Source organism: Drosophila sulfurigaster, chromosome 3 (genome assembly GCF_023558435.1).
Source record: "Drosophila sulfurigaster albostrigata strain 15112-1811.04 chromosome 3, ASM2355843v2, whole genome shotgun sequence".
Lineage (NCBI taxonomy): Eukaryota > Metazoa > Arthropoda > Insecta > Diptera > Drosophilidae > Drosophila > Drosophila sulfurigaster.
The window spans coordinates 42133808-42153069 of record NC_084883.1 but is presented as its reverse complement, the minus strand read 5'-3'; the positions used below and the strand labels follow the sequence as shown (position 1 = coordinate 42153069).

The 19262-nt window shown below is 40.5% G+C and overlaps 3 protein-coding genes and 1 long non-coding RNA gene across 5 annotated transcripts; 1 reads left to right on the top strand and 3 right to left on the bottom strand.

Moving 5' to 3' along the window:
* Positions 1-29: 29 nt before the first annotated feature.
* Positions 30-3185, bottom strand: LOC133842270 (protein zer-1 homolog). Of its 2 annotated transcripts, XM_062275310.1 has the most exons (9): positions 2745-3182; positions 1873-2672; positions 1686-1810; positions 1451-1622; positions 1226-1387; positions 988-1149; positions 764-913; positions 461-706; positions 30-402 (listed from the first exon to the last, which is right to left on the bottom strand). In XM_062275310.1, the coding sequence occupies exons 1-9, from the start codon at positions 3043-3045 to the stop codon at positions 241-243; spliced, it is 2280 nt and encodes a 759-aa protein (XP_062131294.1). In that variant the 5' UTR covers positions 3046-3182; the 3' UTR covers positions 30-240. The 2 variants fall into 2 exon arrangements, with proteins under 2 accessions (XP_062131294.1, XP_062131293.1); XM_062275309.1 differs by having other exon boundaries at positions 461-913; positions 2745-3185.
* Positions 3186-4377: 1192 nt separating this feature from the next.
* LOC133842271 (poly(U)-binding-splicing factor half pint) lies at positions 4378-11099 on the bottom strand. The gene is made up of 5 exons (XM_062275311.1): positions 10947-11099; positions 10455-10548; positions 7024-7318; positions 6274-6777; positions 4378-6212 (listed from the first exon to the last, which is right to left on the bottom strand). Exons 1-5 carry the CDS (start codon positions 10947-10949, stop codon positions 5192-5194), a joined length of 1917 nt encoding a protein of 638 aa, XP_062131295.1. The 5' UTR covers positions 10950-11099; the 3' UTR covers positions 4378-5191.
* LOC133842277 (uncharacterized) lies at positions 10450-12070 on the top strand. Its single transcript, XR_009894381.1, has 2 exons — positions 10450-10590; positions 10767-12070. It is a non-coding gene; the product is annotated as an uncharacterized LOC133842277 (long non-coding RNA).
* Positions 12071-12282: 212 nt separating this feature from the next.
* Positions 12283-19007, bottom strand: LOC133842272 (protein cueball). Its single transcript, XM_062275312.1, has 4 exons — positions 18671-19007; positions 13416-14790; positions 12664-12988; positions 12283-12603 (listed from the first exon to the last, which is right to left on the bottom strand). Exons 1-4 carry the CDS (start codon positions 18762-18764, stop codon positions 12487-12489), a joined length of 1911 nt encoding a protein of 636 aa, XP_062131296.1. The 5' UTR covers positions 18765-19007; the 3' UTR covers positions 12283-12486.
* Positions 19008-19262: the final 255 nt, after the last annotated feature.

Genomic DNA, 19262 nt, shown 5'->3' with positions numbered 1-19262 from the left:
ATTCTTTCGCCTGATAAACGCGTGTTGCTATTTTGCATTTATGTTTTTTTTTGTTGGTTTTCTTTTGCGTAAATATCTCATGTTAAAAATGTTTCCTTTTCGTTTAAACATAAAGAAAGTCGAGGAAGAATCTGAACGATAACACTTGCTGTTGCCTTATAAAACATAAACATTACAACAAACTCGATTATTAATGCTATACTCCTATATAACTGTCTCTTCTTTCGCACATAGATTCGTCTAACCCTCAACCATGCGCTCCATGCCCAAATCACACTGTTCGATGACCAGGCGAGCGATGCGTTTAATCTCACAATAGGGACTCTCGTGCTCGATCAGCTCGGTTAGTATCTGGATGCCATTCTCCTGTTCCACCAGCTGACAGTATTTATCCGGATAGACCTGCAAAATAAATATGAATTAAATATCGAAATCGTAAATTTCGAATACTTCATCTTACCTGGGTGAGATTGGCTAACGCCCAAACGGCCCAATGCTGGCACTGTGGTGTCTCGTAGCAACGCACCAAACTCAGTATGGGCTCAAAGCTGCGATAGTTGATGTTCCGTTCGCTCTTGATGTTCCAGCGCTCAATGGCGGCCACCATTCGTTCCAGGACGTGTTGTCTTGTTGGCGTCTTAATGGTCCACGCATCGGGGCCATCGGAGGCAATGTGTGCCAGCACTCCAGCCGCATTGTAGCTGACCTGGAAGCGCAGATGGTTAGCATTGTCATTGGCTAGTCTTCCACCTCGGTGACCCACCTCAATGCCATCGCTCAATGAGTCTAGCAGACGCGCAAAGACCTCAATAAACTCCTGCGTCATCAGGTTGGGTCGCAACCACTTCACCTCGGCGACATTACCCAGCAGTCCCATCATGTTCCGCAAGAGCTCGTCACGATCGGGAAATGTCTGTCAAATTGTAGATTATAATTGTAGTTCAAAAAAATAAACGAGTGTAAATTGCATTTGCGATGTTTGCTCACATTTAAACACTTAAGGAAATACTCCATGCCGCGTCCATCCAGAAATCTCTTACAATTAATAGCAGTCTCATCGGTTACATTCCACATGGTCGACCACGCCACCTCCATCACATCGTCGAAAACTGAGCGCGTCAAACGATCCTTGATGAGTGTCAGCATCGTCTGCCGGAAAAATACAAATAATAACACTCGTTAAACAAATGAAAGGAATATTGCTTTAGTGTTTGGCTACGCTTACGCTGACCACACCCAGCTCGCCGAGAAAGAGCTTTTGTCTGCCGTCCACCTGGCAGGCCAATGTGTTGAGCAGATAGATGGCAATGCGTTGCACGAAGCCTTCTTGCTCCGTCTTGGACACGCCATGTAACAGTATCTTAATCAGTCGTTCGTACTCAAAGAGCTATAAAATATACAAAAAATTAGCTTAGCTTATACAGATTTATAAACTTTAATTGTGTCCTACCACATCGACTGGCATGTGGAACTGTGTGAGCGTCAGATAACCATTGCGCAGCATGGTGTCGTCCGTCAGATGCTTCTCCATACCATTGAGCAGTGTGCGTATGATGTGATTGCGAAGCAGCGTGCCAAACTTGGAGCGATCGCGACCTTTTACAATGTAGAACAACGTTGCACTGTAGAGCAAACAAACACAAATTACAGGAGTGATCCAATGCAAACATTTTTACTGCACTCACCTGCCCGAGATTTGCATGTGCTTGAATTTCAGATGACGATCCATGGCACAGAGCACAACATCCAGCGCTGTGTGTATATCCTTGCAGTTCTCAAAGCGAAACAAATGATACAAATCATTGAGGACCTATGAAGGTAAAAATGGAAAGTGAGTCATTAATGATAAGGTTTAGCAAAAGCTTCACTCACTCTAGTCAGCAGAACGGGTCTGTCGTGGTAATAGCGCGCCGCCGTGAGTATTTGCTGTTCGTTAGCATCGCCGGCCACCTCCAGAGCAGGTATATCGTGTCGCTTGCACGCCCAATGCGCCGTGTGATACAGCCCAAGGAACTGCAGCGGACGTTGAGTGCGTGACGCCAGCCCAGGGATGTCGGTGGGGCCAAAGTGTTGTTCTGTCTTTGTATTGGTATTGGTCGACTCTTTGGTGGCCACTCCGTTGCCCGCTAAATTCGTGCCTGAGATATCCAGATGCGTTAAATGCCGCAGATTGTCCATCAGCATTTCTAGCGTCTGATCGGGCAGATCGTAGGTACCATGTCCATTGCCCGAACTCGATATGGATATGTCGAGTGTGCAGAGACGTCGCAGACAGCAAATCGCATGCAACTGATTGGCAATGGGCCACACATTGAACAGTATGAGCGTGTGCAGGTTGGGCAACATAACGAGCGCCTCCAAACTGAAATTGGCCAGCACGCAGGAGGTGAGATCCAAATGGCTCAGGTCCTGCAGATGGGCAAATTGCAGACGATGATGCATGACCACGCCATTGAGCACAAGGCGACGCAAGTGCGGGCAGGTGAGTTGAAAGTCCACCGGCTCCTTTTCATTGGGTTCCGCATTCTGCAGCAGATGCGAGCTAATGCCCAGCTCCAACGAGCGTAAGCTATCGCCATAGTGTGATAGCAGGTGATGTGAATGTACGGTGATCTTATCGCAATACCACATGGACAACGCAAACAGTTTATGACGCATCAACGTCTCCAAACCTGCAAACAAAACACAAAGAATTAATAAAAGATATTATGAAATAAAGAGTGGGGGGAGTGTAGATGACTCACCAACGATGCTTAGTGTACTATAGCGCAGATTCACAATCTTTAGGGAAGTGCGAGCTGTGTCGTTAAACAGGTGTATAACCCGATCGTTAAGTGGCCTGTGGAAGCGCTGATAGTTTTCCAGAAATGCATCGCATATCTCATTGGTCAGCACAATGCCCGTGTTCAATGTGCGTTGTCCACTCTCGTTGCAGCTACTGATAATGTCCAAATTGTTGCACAGCTTCTGATAGGCAATCTCCTTCAATGTTAGCGGCTCCTCGTCCAATGACCCATCCTCCATTAGCCGCACCTTGCAGCTCATCGTGGGCTTGACTTCCTCAATGGTTCTCGACTCTATGGCTTAAATGCTGCTCCACAATAATTGCTTGACTTACTGCTGTAAAAAAGTAAAACTGGAATTTATGAATTATACGAATTAAACAATTATGTACATCACGACGTCTTTTTTTTGTGTTGGAGACTGCGACTTAATACTCTCAGTTTCACTTGTCAATTGATTATTTTGTTTGGCTTGTTATCGATAACATCGATAAGCCGTGTACTGCGATCTCACAGGATGTGAAGAACTGCCAACTTACGGCATGCGTCAGCATGTAAACTATGTTTGCCTATAATATCATTTTGGTATCAATATTGATATGTATATGTATGTCATCAATCGTTGCGATAAAGTCAGATAAGATTAGAAGCAATATCAGTTACTGTGAATGCATTCTCAGGATCCAAAGGATCGCACAGCTGTAAATCAATATTTACACAAACATATACAAAATGCTGATCTTATCACACTTTTATAGTTTTGGTTGGCCTTAAAGTGCTGAAGTCATTCCACGCGCGATTGTAACATGATTGTTGTTTTTTAAGGGTGCCGCTAGACACACACTTATTACGTAATAAGTCGAAACAAACATCTGTGAGTGACGCACTGTTAAGGACAAAGTATCTGGTTGTCACTGGACCCGTTCACATCAATACAATAACAATAACAGCAACAAGAGCAATGCCCACGCACTACACTACACTGTAAGCTGTCAAAGCCAAATCAAATGCAAATTTCAACAGAATGTAAACGGAAGCACAGATCTGACGTCTTGCTGGAGATTCGCATACATATCCAAATCTCTAAGCACACACACACACGCATAATGCAAACAACTACAAGTTGCTGTCTGTGAGCATTAGTGCGAGGGGGAAGGAAGTGCCCAGTGTATGTGCGTGTGCGACAGACAGACAGTCTGCGCTTATCAAGGCAAGGCCAGCCAGAAATGAAATTCGACGTTGTCGCTGGCTGGCAAACATCAATCAGCCATCAGCTGTGTGCTGGCAGAGCTGAGAACCGAGCAAGCAGAATAACAAGTGTAAAACGTTCTAATATTTTGGTATAAACAAATGCAAAAAACAAAAACAAGGATTTACGTTGTTTTATGTGTGTACCTTTTTCCGTTTCTTTTCTGTATTTTTTTTTTAGAACAGCTCGCGAGTCACTGTCGCTTAAATGCGACCAGTCGTCGCTGTCGTCGATGATTGTTGCTGCTGCTACTTGGCAATGTCTTTGTCACAAATTGTTTTCAGTTGGCTGAAAATTTATTTATTTGGGGGCGCAACACCGGTTGGAACGCGTTAACATTCCATGTGCGCCACACAAACACAATTTTTTTGTTTTTCGTCCAGCAATCACTTTATTATTCACTTTTAGGCATCATATTTTCTATTTTCTTTCTCATGTGCTTCTTCTTTCACTGTGCTAACGCAAATTCAACTCTGTTATTGACATCTGTTAAGTAACAGAGTATATTTTTTTTGCTTTACATGGTATTTTTGGTACTGCCAACTGACTCTACAGAATTATCAATAAATCACTATTTTCGGAATCTCGATAATTTGCTGCCGTTTTGGAAAAATCGAAAATGTAATTTCAAAAGCAGATGTAATATAAAGAACAAGTTGATTTTATGGGAAATTATATTTTATTGTAAGTTTTGAAGCGCTGAAATGAATAAAATGTACATTTTGTTAGTTGTGTTATTTGTATGCGACAGAAACAAATCTCGAGTGCTGCAAAATTGATCACATGCACATCGCTTACTTAATTTATACAGAATTGGCGACAAATTGCTTCTCTTGTGGGATTGTTGTTAAACTCTAAATCACTCGAATAATCAATTGGCCATTCTAGCGCATTATTATTATTTTATGTAATAGATACTGTGTGTGCTCTCTGCTCTTCTCAATCCATAGATTCTGTTCAAATATACAATCTCCTTGGCATTGTGGCTGCTTGTGACGTGACATCGCTCGGCGCCAAACGTATAATAAATAATTAATTGTTCGTTTTTAAGTTCTAAGTAAAAAAGGCTGTTGTTGCCAGATAAAGGTCCAGGTCCGTAAGCCTACAATCGAATTTATTATCCTCTCGCTTCCCTCCGTTCTGACCTCTGTCCATCCATTTAACCCGAGAGATCGCCCTGATCGAAGAGCGCTTGGTCATAAAGCTCAGCGACAACGCGACGTCCACCAAAGAAACGACCATGCAGCGCCTCCTTGCCACGATTCGCCTCGACTCCCGCTGAGAATTCTACAAAGATTTTCACTATAATCTCGGCTTCGTCATCGTCCTCGTTTTCCGTTTGTTTTTCGTTGAATATAATCACGCGGCTAACGGTGCCAAATTTGCTGCATTCTTCCTGAATCTCCTCCTGCAGCGTCTCGTCCACATCGTCGGGTCCGACCATATTCCTTAAGATGATGACACGCGAATCCTGTGGACGCATTAGCCGCTGCATCACCAGCTGGCGTGCACTCTGACCCTTAATGGACATGTTCTCTTGTTGCTGCAGCGTCTGCACATCGCCCTCATCCATCAGCTTCTTCTGGAGTTCTTCCTGCTGTTTTTCCTGTGCCTTCTTAATGTTCTCCGATAAATTCGCTGCCGTGGCAGCTGCATTATTCGCTGCTGCAGATAATGCGGCTGGTGCTCCACCATTGCTGGTCTCTACAACAGTCGTTGGTGGTGCTGCAATAGGAGCTGCTACTTGTGCTGCGGCGGCGGCGGCTAAAGCGACAGTTGGTGGCGTGGCAAGCAGCGCAGGTGGCGGCAGTGTGGGTGCCACACTTTGTAGCGTAGGCAAGCCGGCTGGCACACCCAACAAACTGGGTCCACCCAGACCAGGAGCCTGATAGATGCCAGGTGGCAATAGTGCCGAAGTTGGTGCTGCGGGCACTGCAAGCGCCGGATGCAAGGCAGCTGCTGTAGTCGCTGCCGTGATCACAGGCATGGCATTCACTTTGGCTGCAATGCCAAGACCGGGTGTATTCTGCGCTAGACCCAAGACTGCATTGCTGGCGACCGCATCCAGCGCTTGAATCTTTGCTGTGGCTGCGGCAGCGGCGACTGCAGCTGCCGTTGGCATCGTTGAATTTGTTGCGGGACAGGACAGCACATTCGGCGGCGTAATCGAGCGTCCAACTCTGTGGAATAAAAAGCAAAATGAATGAAACTAGAGAAATTATAACATACCGATTAACTCACCTTAACAATTGACCACCCAAGTCAAAGAGATTCATGCTGGCAATGGCTTCGTCCATGGCCTGTTTGTTGGCATACTCGATGAAGCCGTAACCCTTGTGCGAATGCACCGATGTGCCCTGCGCCAGCTTGCAGTATAGAATGGGTCCAAAGGCCTCAAACACACTCTTGATGTCCTCCTCGGACAAATCGGGATGTATGGACGCTACGTAGATGCGATTGAAGCTCTTGGCCTCCTCCTGCACCTCATCGATGACTTGTTGCGCCTGTGGCATATTACTTGGTCGGCCCACTTTAATATTTCGGCCACCCATGAGCGCACCATTCATTTGCTCCAACGCTAGCTGTGCGCCCTCGGGAATTTCGTACTCGACAAAGGCGAATCCCTTGTGCTTCTGTGTAATGGGATCCCATGACATGTTGATCGATTTGATGGGTCCAAATGGTGTGAAAGCGGCACGTATGGTGTCCTCCTTGAGCTCAAATGAAATGCTGCCCACATAGACTCTGAAAGTAAGGTGAAAGTGAGTTAAAAATGTTTTGTAAAAGCAACTAGAAAATAAGAAAATTTATGGGAACTGCAATCAGATCTTATCAGCTAAGCTGCACACGCAACAACATCTAACCTCAGCCACGTCCAGTAACTCGGAAACCGCGACAAGGATGTGTTGTCGTTCACTTTTGTATATAGTGTTATGCATCATTAAAGCAGCGATTGGAAGTGGCCAGAACCCGATAAGGACTCAACTTTACCTGCACATAAGAGCCAAGGCCTGTTGTCGCTGCACCTGGGTACGTTGGGTGGCCAACTGTTGCTGCTGGTGAGCCAGCGTTTGCTTCATCAGCACCATTTTGATGCTCTGCTCCATGGCATATTTCTTGGCCTTGCTGACCAGATCATGTTGCTCGGACGTCAGCTTGGGCAGTGCACCACCCAGGAGTCCCAAGAGGGCGGAACGTGTGCCAGGTCCAAATTTCACATCGCCCGTCTGTTTCAGATCATACAGTGGCTGCGAAAGGTAGGGAATTTTCGAATCCGCTGACTTGCCTAGAATTTGGGAAGATAGATTAGTGCATCTCATATGAAGAAATATCGGGGAACAATTTGGTGGTGTGATGGGGTCTCATCATCAGAAAAACGGATCACAGCACAGCCGATGATCGTTTAAGCAAATTTTCTAGGTTGAATACGACTTGTTTTCTTTTTAGTTTTTTGGTTTGAGTTTCATTTGCATTTGCATGTTCATGCATGTTCATGTTTTATGTCCACTCCAAAGGCAACTCGCGGCAACAAATTGTAGTACCAAAGCATTGTTGCCACACTTCATACAATGGATGAAGCGAGGAGGACAACACTTGGCCAAGGCCGATAGCAAAATGACCTTAAAGTCGCTTCAGAGTGTGCCTTCGAAGTGACACAAACAGATAGAAAACCGTTGCTCTGGAAGAAAGATAAAGACAAAAAGGAAAAAATAGAAAAAAAAAGAAGAACAAATCATTAATCAGAAAAACACAGTTTTGCTGGCCGTCGAAGACATATAGAATAAGTACACATATGGTAACTTTATCTGTGCGTGTGTTCCGGAGAAGATCTGGAACTCTGCTGGCAACTTAGATTGCTGGAGATTCAGTCACCGAGAGATATTTTGGATAATCGACAGGCTACAAACACAATTGACAACACAATAACAATTAAAAAGCTATATCGATGTGGTTTACTCGCAAATCTCGTTTACTTTCTGCATCTTTAGCTGCGCGATTTTGATTTGTTCTTGGTATACGATTGGATTTTGAAGAATTCTTTTCTTATATAGTACAAAGTAAATAAGGTTTTTGGACTCTGACACTGCAAGGCATTTGAGAAGCTGGAAAATGCAAGAATAAAAAAAGAAAGCACCCATAAAATAAATCATAAATATTCCTATTATATGATGGTTTTGGTTTTCTTTTGTTTGGTTAAGATAAGATTTGAAATACGTATTTTGTGCTAATAAGTAAATAGTAGTTAAAAATAGTACGACTGTGTGTGTGTGTGCATGTTTATGTGTAGATGTATTCGTGTGTGGGTTTTTTTTTTAAGGAGATAAAATGCAGTTAACGCGTATTTTTCAATCGAAATCTCAGACATATATATATATAATATAATATATAGTATAAAGCTCTCTTCCAACGGCAACATCCAGTCGGCAAATCGGCGCCGCACAAATCGAAACCAAAGTAGAAAATTACCAACAAGAACTGTGCACACTGACGACGATTCTCCCAAAAGTTCCCACATTTAAAATTAACTCAAATATCTATTCGAAAGTGAGATGCTAATGATAATAATGATGGCTGGGAGGCAGCAGGAAGTCTACGATGTGCACAGTTCTCCCGGTGTGTAAAATGTATTTTTGTTGTTGTAATTTTTTTTGTAAAAATAGAAATTATAAGCGACCTTAGATGTGCGTTTTTCGATACGGTTTTCCATGAGTTGAGGGGGCGTGGTATATTGACTTGAAGGGTCACACATTACATTTGCTCAGTGATAAAAAAGAGAAAAATAAAAAGAAAACAAGACGCTGAAACGATAATAAGAGCAACAATATGTTTTAAGTTTGGTTAAGTTTTTCCGCCGTACCTTAATCTTGTTCATGTAGTGTATTTTTCTTTATCTTTTAATTTTCTTTTTCTCAGATATAAATCTACTCTAAATTTATGTATTATAATTGCAGTTTTTTGTTGACTACTTTTGGATATTAAACTGCAGCATGATATTGTTTAGTATTATGCTATAAAATATCGTTCTATCAGACAACACTTCGGACCACATATGATTCGAGCAGTAGTTATGTGTTTTACTTTTTGGATGACAATCATTATAAATATCTCAGGCACTGTGTCATGGACAGTCCAAGGCATTTTGGCGCAGCACACTATGAAGACGGTGACCCAATCTCTAGGAGGTTTTCGGAGAATCGCGACGACGTTGCAATCGGCAATATTTGTTAGAAGCGATCTTAGATTTGTTGCTTTGGTAGTAGTAGTAATAGTAGTTTGGTAGTTGTAATAGTTAACTCTAAGTTGGGCATCTCTTGATCTCTACCAAGTCGTTTTTGGGCGGAACAAACATATATAGTATATATATTGAAAAAAAAGAAAGACTCTTACAAAAAAAGAATATAAAAAAGAGAGATATAGAAGAAAGAGAGAGAGAAGAGAGAGAATAGTTATATGCTTTTTTTTTGTTTGATTAGTTCGTTGAGTTGCGTTTCGTTTCAGTGTTGGATGCGGCGAGGATTCACAGATACTGATTCATATTGATTGATATATTCATATTGGATACATACACTCTGGCTGTGTAGGGACCCTACTTTACAGCTACCACATAATTAATGGATATAGGTGTGCATTACGTTTTAATTGTACTGCCAATGACAGATCGTGATCTCATGTTTTTTTCTTTAATATGATTGTAAGATATAATATTATAGTTATTCATTTTGGTTTTGTTGGTAATTTGTGTATCGCACTCGTTTCATTTATATTTTACATTAATGACGATAAATTCGATTTATTTTTTATGGTTTTATGGAACACTTGAGTCGATTCGAGTGGGAGTCGAGTCGCAATTAGTTTTGGGGATCTCTGACTTGATACTTGTTCGATTTCGATATTGTTTCGTTATTGTTTGACTCTCACCTCACCTCTCACTTGAGATCATCGTGCGATTATGAAGTCTGCAATTACTTAAGCAGAACAAAAAGAAAAACCGATTATTTAATAGCGTCTGTGCTGGCCCTTAAAAAATGCAACGAAGTAGAAGTAGTAGAAAATATATATAGTAGAGAGAGAGAGAGATGTGTATGCAATGTTTTATGTTTTAGAGAGAATTCAATAATTGTATTTGTATTTATATCAATAAAAAAAAAACAAAACAAAACAATTGAATACGATAATGAGAATAATAATGATATATTTGTATATATATATATTTTCCTTTTTGTTTGATTTGTTGTTGCCTTGCGTTTCATTAACCTACATACATATCTTTTATTTTTGTTTTTTATATTCGATTCTTAAATGAACTTACATATATATAAATATATACTTGACACATACATACAAGATGTACATATACTTATGCAAATATATTGTGCATAAACAATTTTCTTTTGTTTTTGCCAATCAAACAAAACACTTACCCGAGTCTGATCGCGATCTCTTCGTGACCGGCATATCGGTAATATCACGCTGATCATCCGAACGTGGCGATCTCGAGGCTCTATCGTTGCTGCCCTGCAAGAGCGGAAATGAAAATATGGAGACGAAGGTCACCTGGTTAGTTAGTACGTAGGGCATGGTATGCAAGAGGGCGGGAGTAGGGTGTTGGGCGGGGTATGCGATGCGTATAGATACACACGGATAACAATTCAGCACTCAGTATATAGCACAAGGTTACCATTTCACTGAAAGTGCATTAACAACTGGTTACATTTCATGTGTACTATATGCAGCACTTCACCAACTCAGATAAGCGAAAATGGCAGGCAAAGGAAAATGCAAAAAAAAAGTATACGGCACGCGTTTGAGGCTGAGGCGACTACAGCGGCGGCTGTTGAGGCCACGCCAAATGCAAAACACTGCAGCACTCAAAATAAAGAAGGGAATACTTAGTTGCACTTTTTAAAACGTACCATCCTCACTGCTTATGTGAATAACACTTGATTTATATACTCTTAATGCGATTATGTTGTTGAAATAAAATGTTGAACTTTTGCGAAAAACTGCTTTGACGTCAAGAAAAATGGATACAATCCAGTGTGACCGTAAGGTAGATTGCAAATGTAACCTAGTATTTTGGTATATACGCCGTCTCTAAAATGGTCATATCGCGTGAAGCACCACAGTATTACCATTTTTGCATTAGCGATATTGGTATATTTTCTAGTACATTTCAGAATACAGTTTGCGGTCACTTTGACGTTACATTTTTTAAGTGTACTTGCACTTGTTGCAGAAGAATTGCGATTTTAAAGTGTAGATCAAAAATGTGAAATAGAGCACTTGTGAATATCATTACCATTGTGTGTTTAAGAGCAAATCTTAGCAGCTTGTGTAGAAACAAAATGTACTGCGGGATTACGTGACCGAAAGCATAGTGTCAAAACAGCAGGTCATTTGTCATAATGTAGTTCTGCTGCAGGTGAGGGTGATAAAACGAAAACGCGTCTCGATCAATTGGTTGATAACAATAATAAAACTCTTAATTCAGCTGCAAGGTACGAACTTTATATTTTTCAACGGTCTTAATCTTAAAAAAAACTACAGACTAACCTAGATATTTTTACAATTTTCATTCGCTGTGACTAATTTTAAATTTGGGGGGTTTTTAATTCTACCACGTCAAAAAAAAAATCCTCAAATTAAGTACGAAGGCAACTTTTTTTTGGTGACAACACTTAAATGGCGTGGCAGTGTTAGTGAAAAGATATATTTATGCATATAATATATTCATGGATTTGTACATATATTTGTATTTATATACAAAATCAATTACAAATTAAAAGGAACTATGTGAACAGTTACGATATTAAACAACGATTTAATTTGTATGTATATTTTTACAATTCATTGTTAACTATTTACAACAGTTCAACCGTTTCTATGAATCACAATTTCTGCCTCTTTTGTGCATCAGGCGATCTCTCATTCATGGATTTATCTGTGTGTACTATATGTGTGTTTATGTGTTAAAGCTAATGTCAGTCAGATGACTTTTTCTTGTAAGTTCCATCAAAAATATTCAATTTTGCCAAAATGCCAATTAAAAACATTATATAATTTTCCATTAACCGATTCTCAAAAGTAAAACTTACAAGACTAATTCAATGAAACTCAAAAGCTATGTAAAATAAATTAATGAGACCAAACAAATCAAAAGATTGCTAAGTACACTGTTGCATTAAGTATGTATGTGTTGGTGTATGTGTGTGTTTTGTCTTTATCTATCTCAGCATGCATTCATGTGTATTTGTGTAGGTGTATGTATGTGTGTGTTGCTTGAATTCTCCTAGTTCTTTGTATGAGCTTGTTTTTCTTTTTTGGTAAAGCACCTGTTGACAGTTTGCCGAGCCGGGGTGACAGCAGCTTTTTTAAAGCTCGCCTGTCTCCTATCCATGCACGGCATTGACGACGACATTGCATATGTATGTATATGTATTGGCCAGAATCGTCTTAGGACATGAGATCATCATCCATATTATGTATTAAAATCTTCTTGTCCTCCTTAACACACGGCTTGCGATCCCTCGCCGCAAATTGTTGTTCTACTAGCTTAGGATCAAAGCAGGGCTGTAAATCAAAGTGTTTTGATTAGTTTAATTGTATGGATTAAATTGCTGCGTAACTCACCGTCTCACAAATATTCATGTTACAGCAGTTCTCGATGGTGATCTCACACTGCTCGGTGGCCAGCGGACGATTCGTGAGCGGCGTATCACTTGAGGAATTGTGACGCGCCTGCTTGCGAACCACAAACGTTTTCTTGATGTGCGGCCGCTTCGGTTTGTACATGAGACGCAGTCCGTGCACGATCAATGCGACGAGAGCGAGGCAGGCGACCGTGCCGGACACCAGCACAATAATCACAGTCCCCGTGAAGACGGTCGGGGAGCTGCACAAGCTGGGTCGACTATAAACCGCTATACTTGTGCCATTGCTGTTCATTTCCTCGCAGCTGTAAGATAAAGGCGAAAGAGTATTAGTGATTGGTATGTGAATAAGGTAGAAAGCTTTAGTTGGGACGATATATTTGGGACCCTAACAACTAATATTTGCTGTGTATGTTATAACTCCTTTATATAATCATTAGTGCGAGATTTAAGGTAATTAGACTGGGAATTGTGAAAATCCCAATAAAGTTAAGCACGATCTAATTCCGTAAACTAGTCTGTGGAAAATTTGAAGCCTCCTAAGCTTTTACTGTTTGGGTTCTGCGTTGAGTTAGTCAGGTCAGCCATATAGTTATGATATCCGAGACCTTCAACTACCGCAAACAGTTTTATATTTAGCTCGGGAAAACATTTTACTCCCTCCTTGATCAGCACTATCTTTATATATCCTTTAAGAATATTGGTAGTAAACGTAAAGATCAAGATACTTACACATCGTAACAATGGTTGGGTACTGGTGTGTCGGGTTGCTGCTTTAGCAGCTGACAATAGGCGGCACATGTCTCCGTGTTGTTGAATTCGCATCGTGCACCACTGAAGCTCTCGGGACACTCGCAGCTCAGGTCGCTATTATCCTTGTCCACGACGCAGTGACCGTTGTTGAGGCAATAACCATTGCACTTGTAGTATTCGCAGCGATCGCCATAGAAGTTCGTTTGACAGTAGCACTTGGGGAAGCCAAGGTCGGAGATTTCGCAGGTGCCATGCACACAATAGTTGTGGCACTCGGAGATCTCACAACGGGCACCCTTGAAGCCCAAACGACACACGCAGTAATTGTTATGGGCGAAAAAGGTGCCACCGTTCAGACAATGCTCCTGCTGCAGTTTATCCATCTGTTCGGAGATTTGACTGCGTGTTGCATTCAAAGTTTTGTCCAGACGCTGCTTGATCTTCTTAACGACACCGCTACAACTATCATCCTTCTGCAGACGCTGATAGAAATCCGTGCGCGCCACAATGCCATAGATATCCTCCTTCCAGGTGGCCAATCGCTTGACGGCCGCTTGAGGTTGTTCCAGCACTTCGTCGGGACTCTGTGTGGCATTCGATGTGGGTAGCGTGTCGTAGCTTGGCTTGGGATAACTCCAAACCGCTCTGTCCGTACGATCTGTCCAGTAGATGGTATCACTGGTGATGGCCAACTGCAGTGGTTCCTGATGCTTATCCTGAACGACCAGCTGACGATCACTGCCATCTAGTTTAGAGCTCTCCACGGCAAAGAAGATGCCATTCTTATCATCGATCCAGTAGAGACGATCCGTTACTTGATCCACCGCAATACCGCGTGGCATATCAATATCGTCCTGAATTAGCGTTTCACGATTCTTGCCATCCAGTCCAATGCGCTCCACGCTCGCATGACCGATCTTGCAGTTGGTCCAGTACAGTTTCCGACGACAGATGTCGACAGCAACGCCATCCGGTCGTCCGCCTTCCACATGCAGATCGACGAGTACCTTGGGCGGCTCCTTGGCAAGCGTATCGATGCTGGCAAACAAGATCTGGGCCTTGTGCATGTCCGCCCAGTAGAGATTACGATTGAGGGGATCAAAGGCCAGTCCGGCTACCGATTCGTTGCCCGTTCGCTGCACCGCCTGTTCCACAATTGCAGAACTGGCTGCGGCATCGTGACGCAGCGAGAAGATGCTGCCATTTTGATGTTTCTTGTCGTTGAAGTAGATCAATTCCTCGGATTCATCGAATGTCAGTGCGGAGAGTTCTTCGTATTCGTGCGCTGCCGAGGCAATTATCTGCATTTGCTTGTCCAGGAACAGAATTTTGCTGCGCAGTGTAACCGCAAAATCTGCAACAACAAAAAATATGCAATCGTTGCATTAGTCGGCAATAGCGATAACTTGGACATAGTATCGATAAGATATGAGCAAATGTTAGCTTTAAACAATTGAGAACATACAGAAGAGAGAATGCGAATTGGAAAATTAAGTTCAATCAGCGTTCAGTCAATTGAGTTACTTCGCTAACCATTCCAATGAACGTGTCGTGTGCAAATCACCAAAATCATCTCGTATTTCACTCAAAATGCTCGCAATTTGCCAATATTATGTGTTATACTATATTTATGGCGGCGCCATCGGAATTTAGAGAATATAAATTTCATTTCATTCAATTACGCGGCAGTTGGATTTTTATTAGTACGTAATCAATAAATTAATGACGTTCTATATAGGGACAATCAGTTGCACAACTTTCGGAATCTAGAGAGTCTAGATGGACTGATAAGATAGGTGTGAACTCGGGTTTAAAATAAAATTCCCGTTTCGTGAAAAAAACAAAATATTTACATAGGTCAAGAGTTAACACTTTATTTGACTAAGGGGGAGAAACACTTAATTGGGAGCAGGTAAAAATATTTCAGGGCTTGAAAATGTAAAGAAGATAGAAAGGTTTATTTGGTTAGAATCGATTACAATCTAGAGAAAACTGTAGAGGAACAAATAAATATAACACTAAAGATAACACTAGAATATTAGGGAAGAATTACATGTGCATTTAAGATAAAGGCTTTTTTTAATCAAAAAAGACATATTGGGAATAATAATAATAATTTAAAAGAAGGAACGTTCCTCCTGTACTGCACCGTGTTTTCGGAGAATATCTTTAAACCGTACGTATTAGGACGCCTTAAAATATTAATGGAATGAATGTATATCCCCAATCGAATACGAGTCATACCTGATTGTAATCGAATCAAATAAAATCAGTTAAAATATCCGAACCGGTTGCCAAAAGGGGCGTCTAATTTTGGCCAAAAATACGAATACACGTATGGCAAAAGCAGCTGTTAATTTGGCACTTAATGGAATTCATTATGATTAAACGAAATAAAGCAATCAGAATTCCTGGCATGCGCGGAAATTGTAGTTGAACTACCTGGCGGAACAACAGGTGACCCGACGCCAGAGCAGTTCCGTAAACGCTGTAGAACCCAAGGCTGAAACGTGGCTTTCACTTTTCCCCCACAAACATCACGACAATTGGCGACAATCATTATTGATTACATTTTTAAAAATGAAAAAAACTATAATTTATGAATTGTTCAATTTCGGCCATTGGCCCTATGCTAGAGTCCAAAACTTTGTGGGTCACTGTCGTTCGCAAAGTGTCGAATCGCGTGGCCAACTTGCCGGGCAGGTTAGCTTTACAATTCAAAAAACCAGAAAGAAAGCTAGCGTCAAAGGTGTTCGACTGTGAGATACCTATTATATCAGGAATATACATGATATAAGTGTAAAAAAATGATTTTTTTGTATATTTTCTGAACTATCAAAATATACTCCAAGATATACAGATAATTGGAGTCGCTGACAGATTTTTAACTGATACATAGATAGCCAATCAAGTACTAACATTTCTGATATTTAACAGATGCGAATGAAAGATTACTACTTTAAAAATAACTACATTTAAAGCAGGCATAAAATAATCTTGCTCTGATCTGTTATATTTTCTGTCATCATGCATTATACCCTTGCATTCAATAAATACTGGGTATAAAAATAGTAAAAAACCTACAAACACATTCATAGAGCCATGCAGATACATGCATATAGATATGGGAATTCATTAGTTTCTATGTTTGTTTGTTTTTATGGCTGAGGCTAATTGTTTATTGTAAAAACAACGAAAACAAGACAAAAAACGTAATATTGGCGAACCTTTCGAACGCTCAGAGGCCTGGTGAGGGTCTTGAGCTGAGCTATATGCTATTTAACCTTCGCACTCGGGGCTTGAGGTCAACGGATTATCGATGCAGAAACTGTTAAATTGAAAACTATGTGAAGTTCACTCCACTCAAATAAATCAGAACAATAAATTGTTTAATCTATTTAATGGTTTTAAAGTGCTTGCAAAAAAAAATTGCTTTTATCATGGCAAACTACGGATTATATTATCAAGAACACAACCAAGTGACTCATGAATACTAACAATCACACCTTCTGTTCCTAATTATTATCAATATTCTATATGTTTGACAACTTTCTGATTCATTAACTGGAAAAGTAACATGCAATTAAAATTTTTTTGAGAGCAATTTAAGCAAAAAATGTTTTTGCGTCGTAAGATTTGAATACTTTAATTTAGAAAGATTCGATTTTGAAATTATTTCAATGACATTAACCTTTATAGGCGTTTGATAAGCCCCCAATTGAGCTTGGCTTTGTTTTGAAATGTCGTATAGACCGATCTCTAAGCGGGGTTCTTTATCAATATATTTTGAAAATGGAATTTGAGTTCTGTTACGATAACATTTTTCAAGTGTAATACGTATACGTATTTATAGCTGATAATAAATTAAGCGGTAGATAGGCGTTAATGGCCTTACACAGGATCCTTCTGGAAGTCAATTAGTTTCTATTTCCATTTTAAAGGAAGAATTACACTATTAGGGGATTTAAACTTTAGGCTTAATAAATGTTGAATATTTAAGCATGAGTCTCTTTCTTAAAATTCCTCTTCTATTGCAGGTGCAATGATCTAGTTAATTGGAAACTTGTTTTTCATGTAAGTACACAATGAATTACATAAAGTTAATGCCATAAACTATTAAAATTATTGACGATCAATTTCAGAATGGCAACAGGTGGCTGGAAGTGTAACTGTTACTTCAGAGCGTTCAAACACGTGGACTTAGAAATGGGAATATCTAATGGGAAATGTCGCGCTGTAACTGGAATCTACAGAAAACGTATCAAATTCCATGGGCTTCGGTACAGTTATAAATAATTCGAAAGCAACAACATATGCACAAGTCAAATGCAAAGAGAAAAGAGTATGAGAGAGAAGAGGACGCAGATAAAGAAGTAAACACAAGTGTAAATTTACGCTTTGTCAGCGGAGTTTGGAGTTACTTGAAAATGCGAACGCTGGAGGTAAACAAATTCGGATTTTGGAAAGACGAAACGAATGAAATGAATTTAAGAAAAACAAATCAGCAAAAAAGAAAAAAACAAAAGCCGGCTACAAAATTTTGTGGCATACGTGACAATAGAGCAAGCTGGCATGGCGTCAACCTCCCGCCATCGTTAACAACATGCCGGTTTTTCGCTTTGCACTGTTTGACTGCTCTGCTAGGCTGCATGTGTGGAATTCAAATTGGGGTGAAAGTGCGTGTAAAAACTAATGGCAAGTGCTGGTCACATTGTGCACTTGAACTGGTGGTAAAAACCAAGCAGCGATTTGTATATTACTACAAATAATATATTATGAAATTCCAAAATTGCTAAATTAGCGGTGATAGATAAACGCCATTGACATTGATAACAATGCGAATGCGAGCCTCTTCTAGTTGGCGCATAATGGAAAAGAGTGGAATCGTATAATCAGCTGATAGATAGCCACACGACTCTCACGTAAACACGACACGTTGAACCGCACGACATGGCCAAAAATATTCAGGCACACACGCACACACACATTCATAATTATTTAGCAGTAGAATGTTGTGCGCTTTGCAATAATTAAATGTCAACCGACACAACCGATTACATAAGCAAGCATAAAAAATAAGCAAGTGTCTGCCAAGTCAATTGCATATTCAACATTCCTATTATCACCTTGCAATGTGACCAAGGAACGTTGCCATAGTGGTGGACCACTTTCTAACCATCTTGCTACTTTTCGCACTAATTGTATAATATTACAATACTGATTTAAAGACTTACCCCATCCGATCGGAGATGCATCCAGTGGAATGAATATGTTGGCTACTAGAAATAAGGCTAGTGCTACAAAATGTCGCGATGAATACAAAATCATTTTATTTTTTATTGGCGAATGTTGCACAACGACAAATTAATTGCGCAAGGATTTTTATGGCTAAACAAACGCCCAATGACAAAATTTCAATTGCAATTGGAGTTAGAATTGCAGACACGGAGTTGCAGTTTGGACGAGTAGCATGTGGTGGTGTTTAATTCTTACGTGAATATGCACCGAGGGTTCTTGAAGTTAACCGAATCAACAAACCTTACTCCCGAAACGCTAGCCAAGCACTAAAGTAAGGTTCAGTCAAATAAGATAAGAGTGGTTGCAGTTATTTTTAAAAATATACTGCATAGCCTACATGAAAAAAGGCGCAACTTTTTAAGCTGATTGTTTAATGCTGAGTATCATAAGATCGAGAACGTATAAAATCTTTTTTAAACCTCAGAATGTAAAATCATTAATGAAAATGTGATTATTAGAAACAAATATTGTACAAAATTCGTTAAGAAATCAAATGTGCATTGTATTTATTCGTTTTCAGTATTTTCC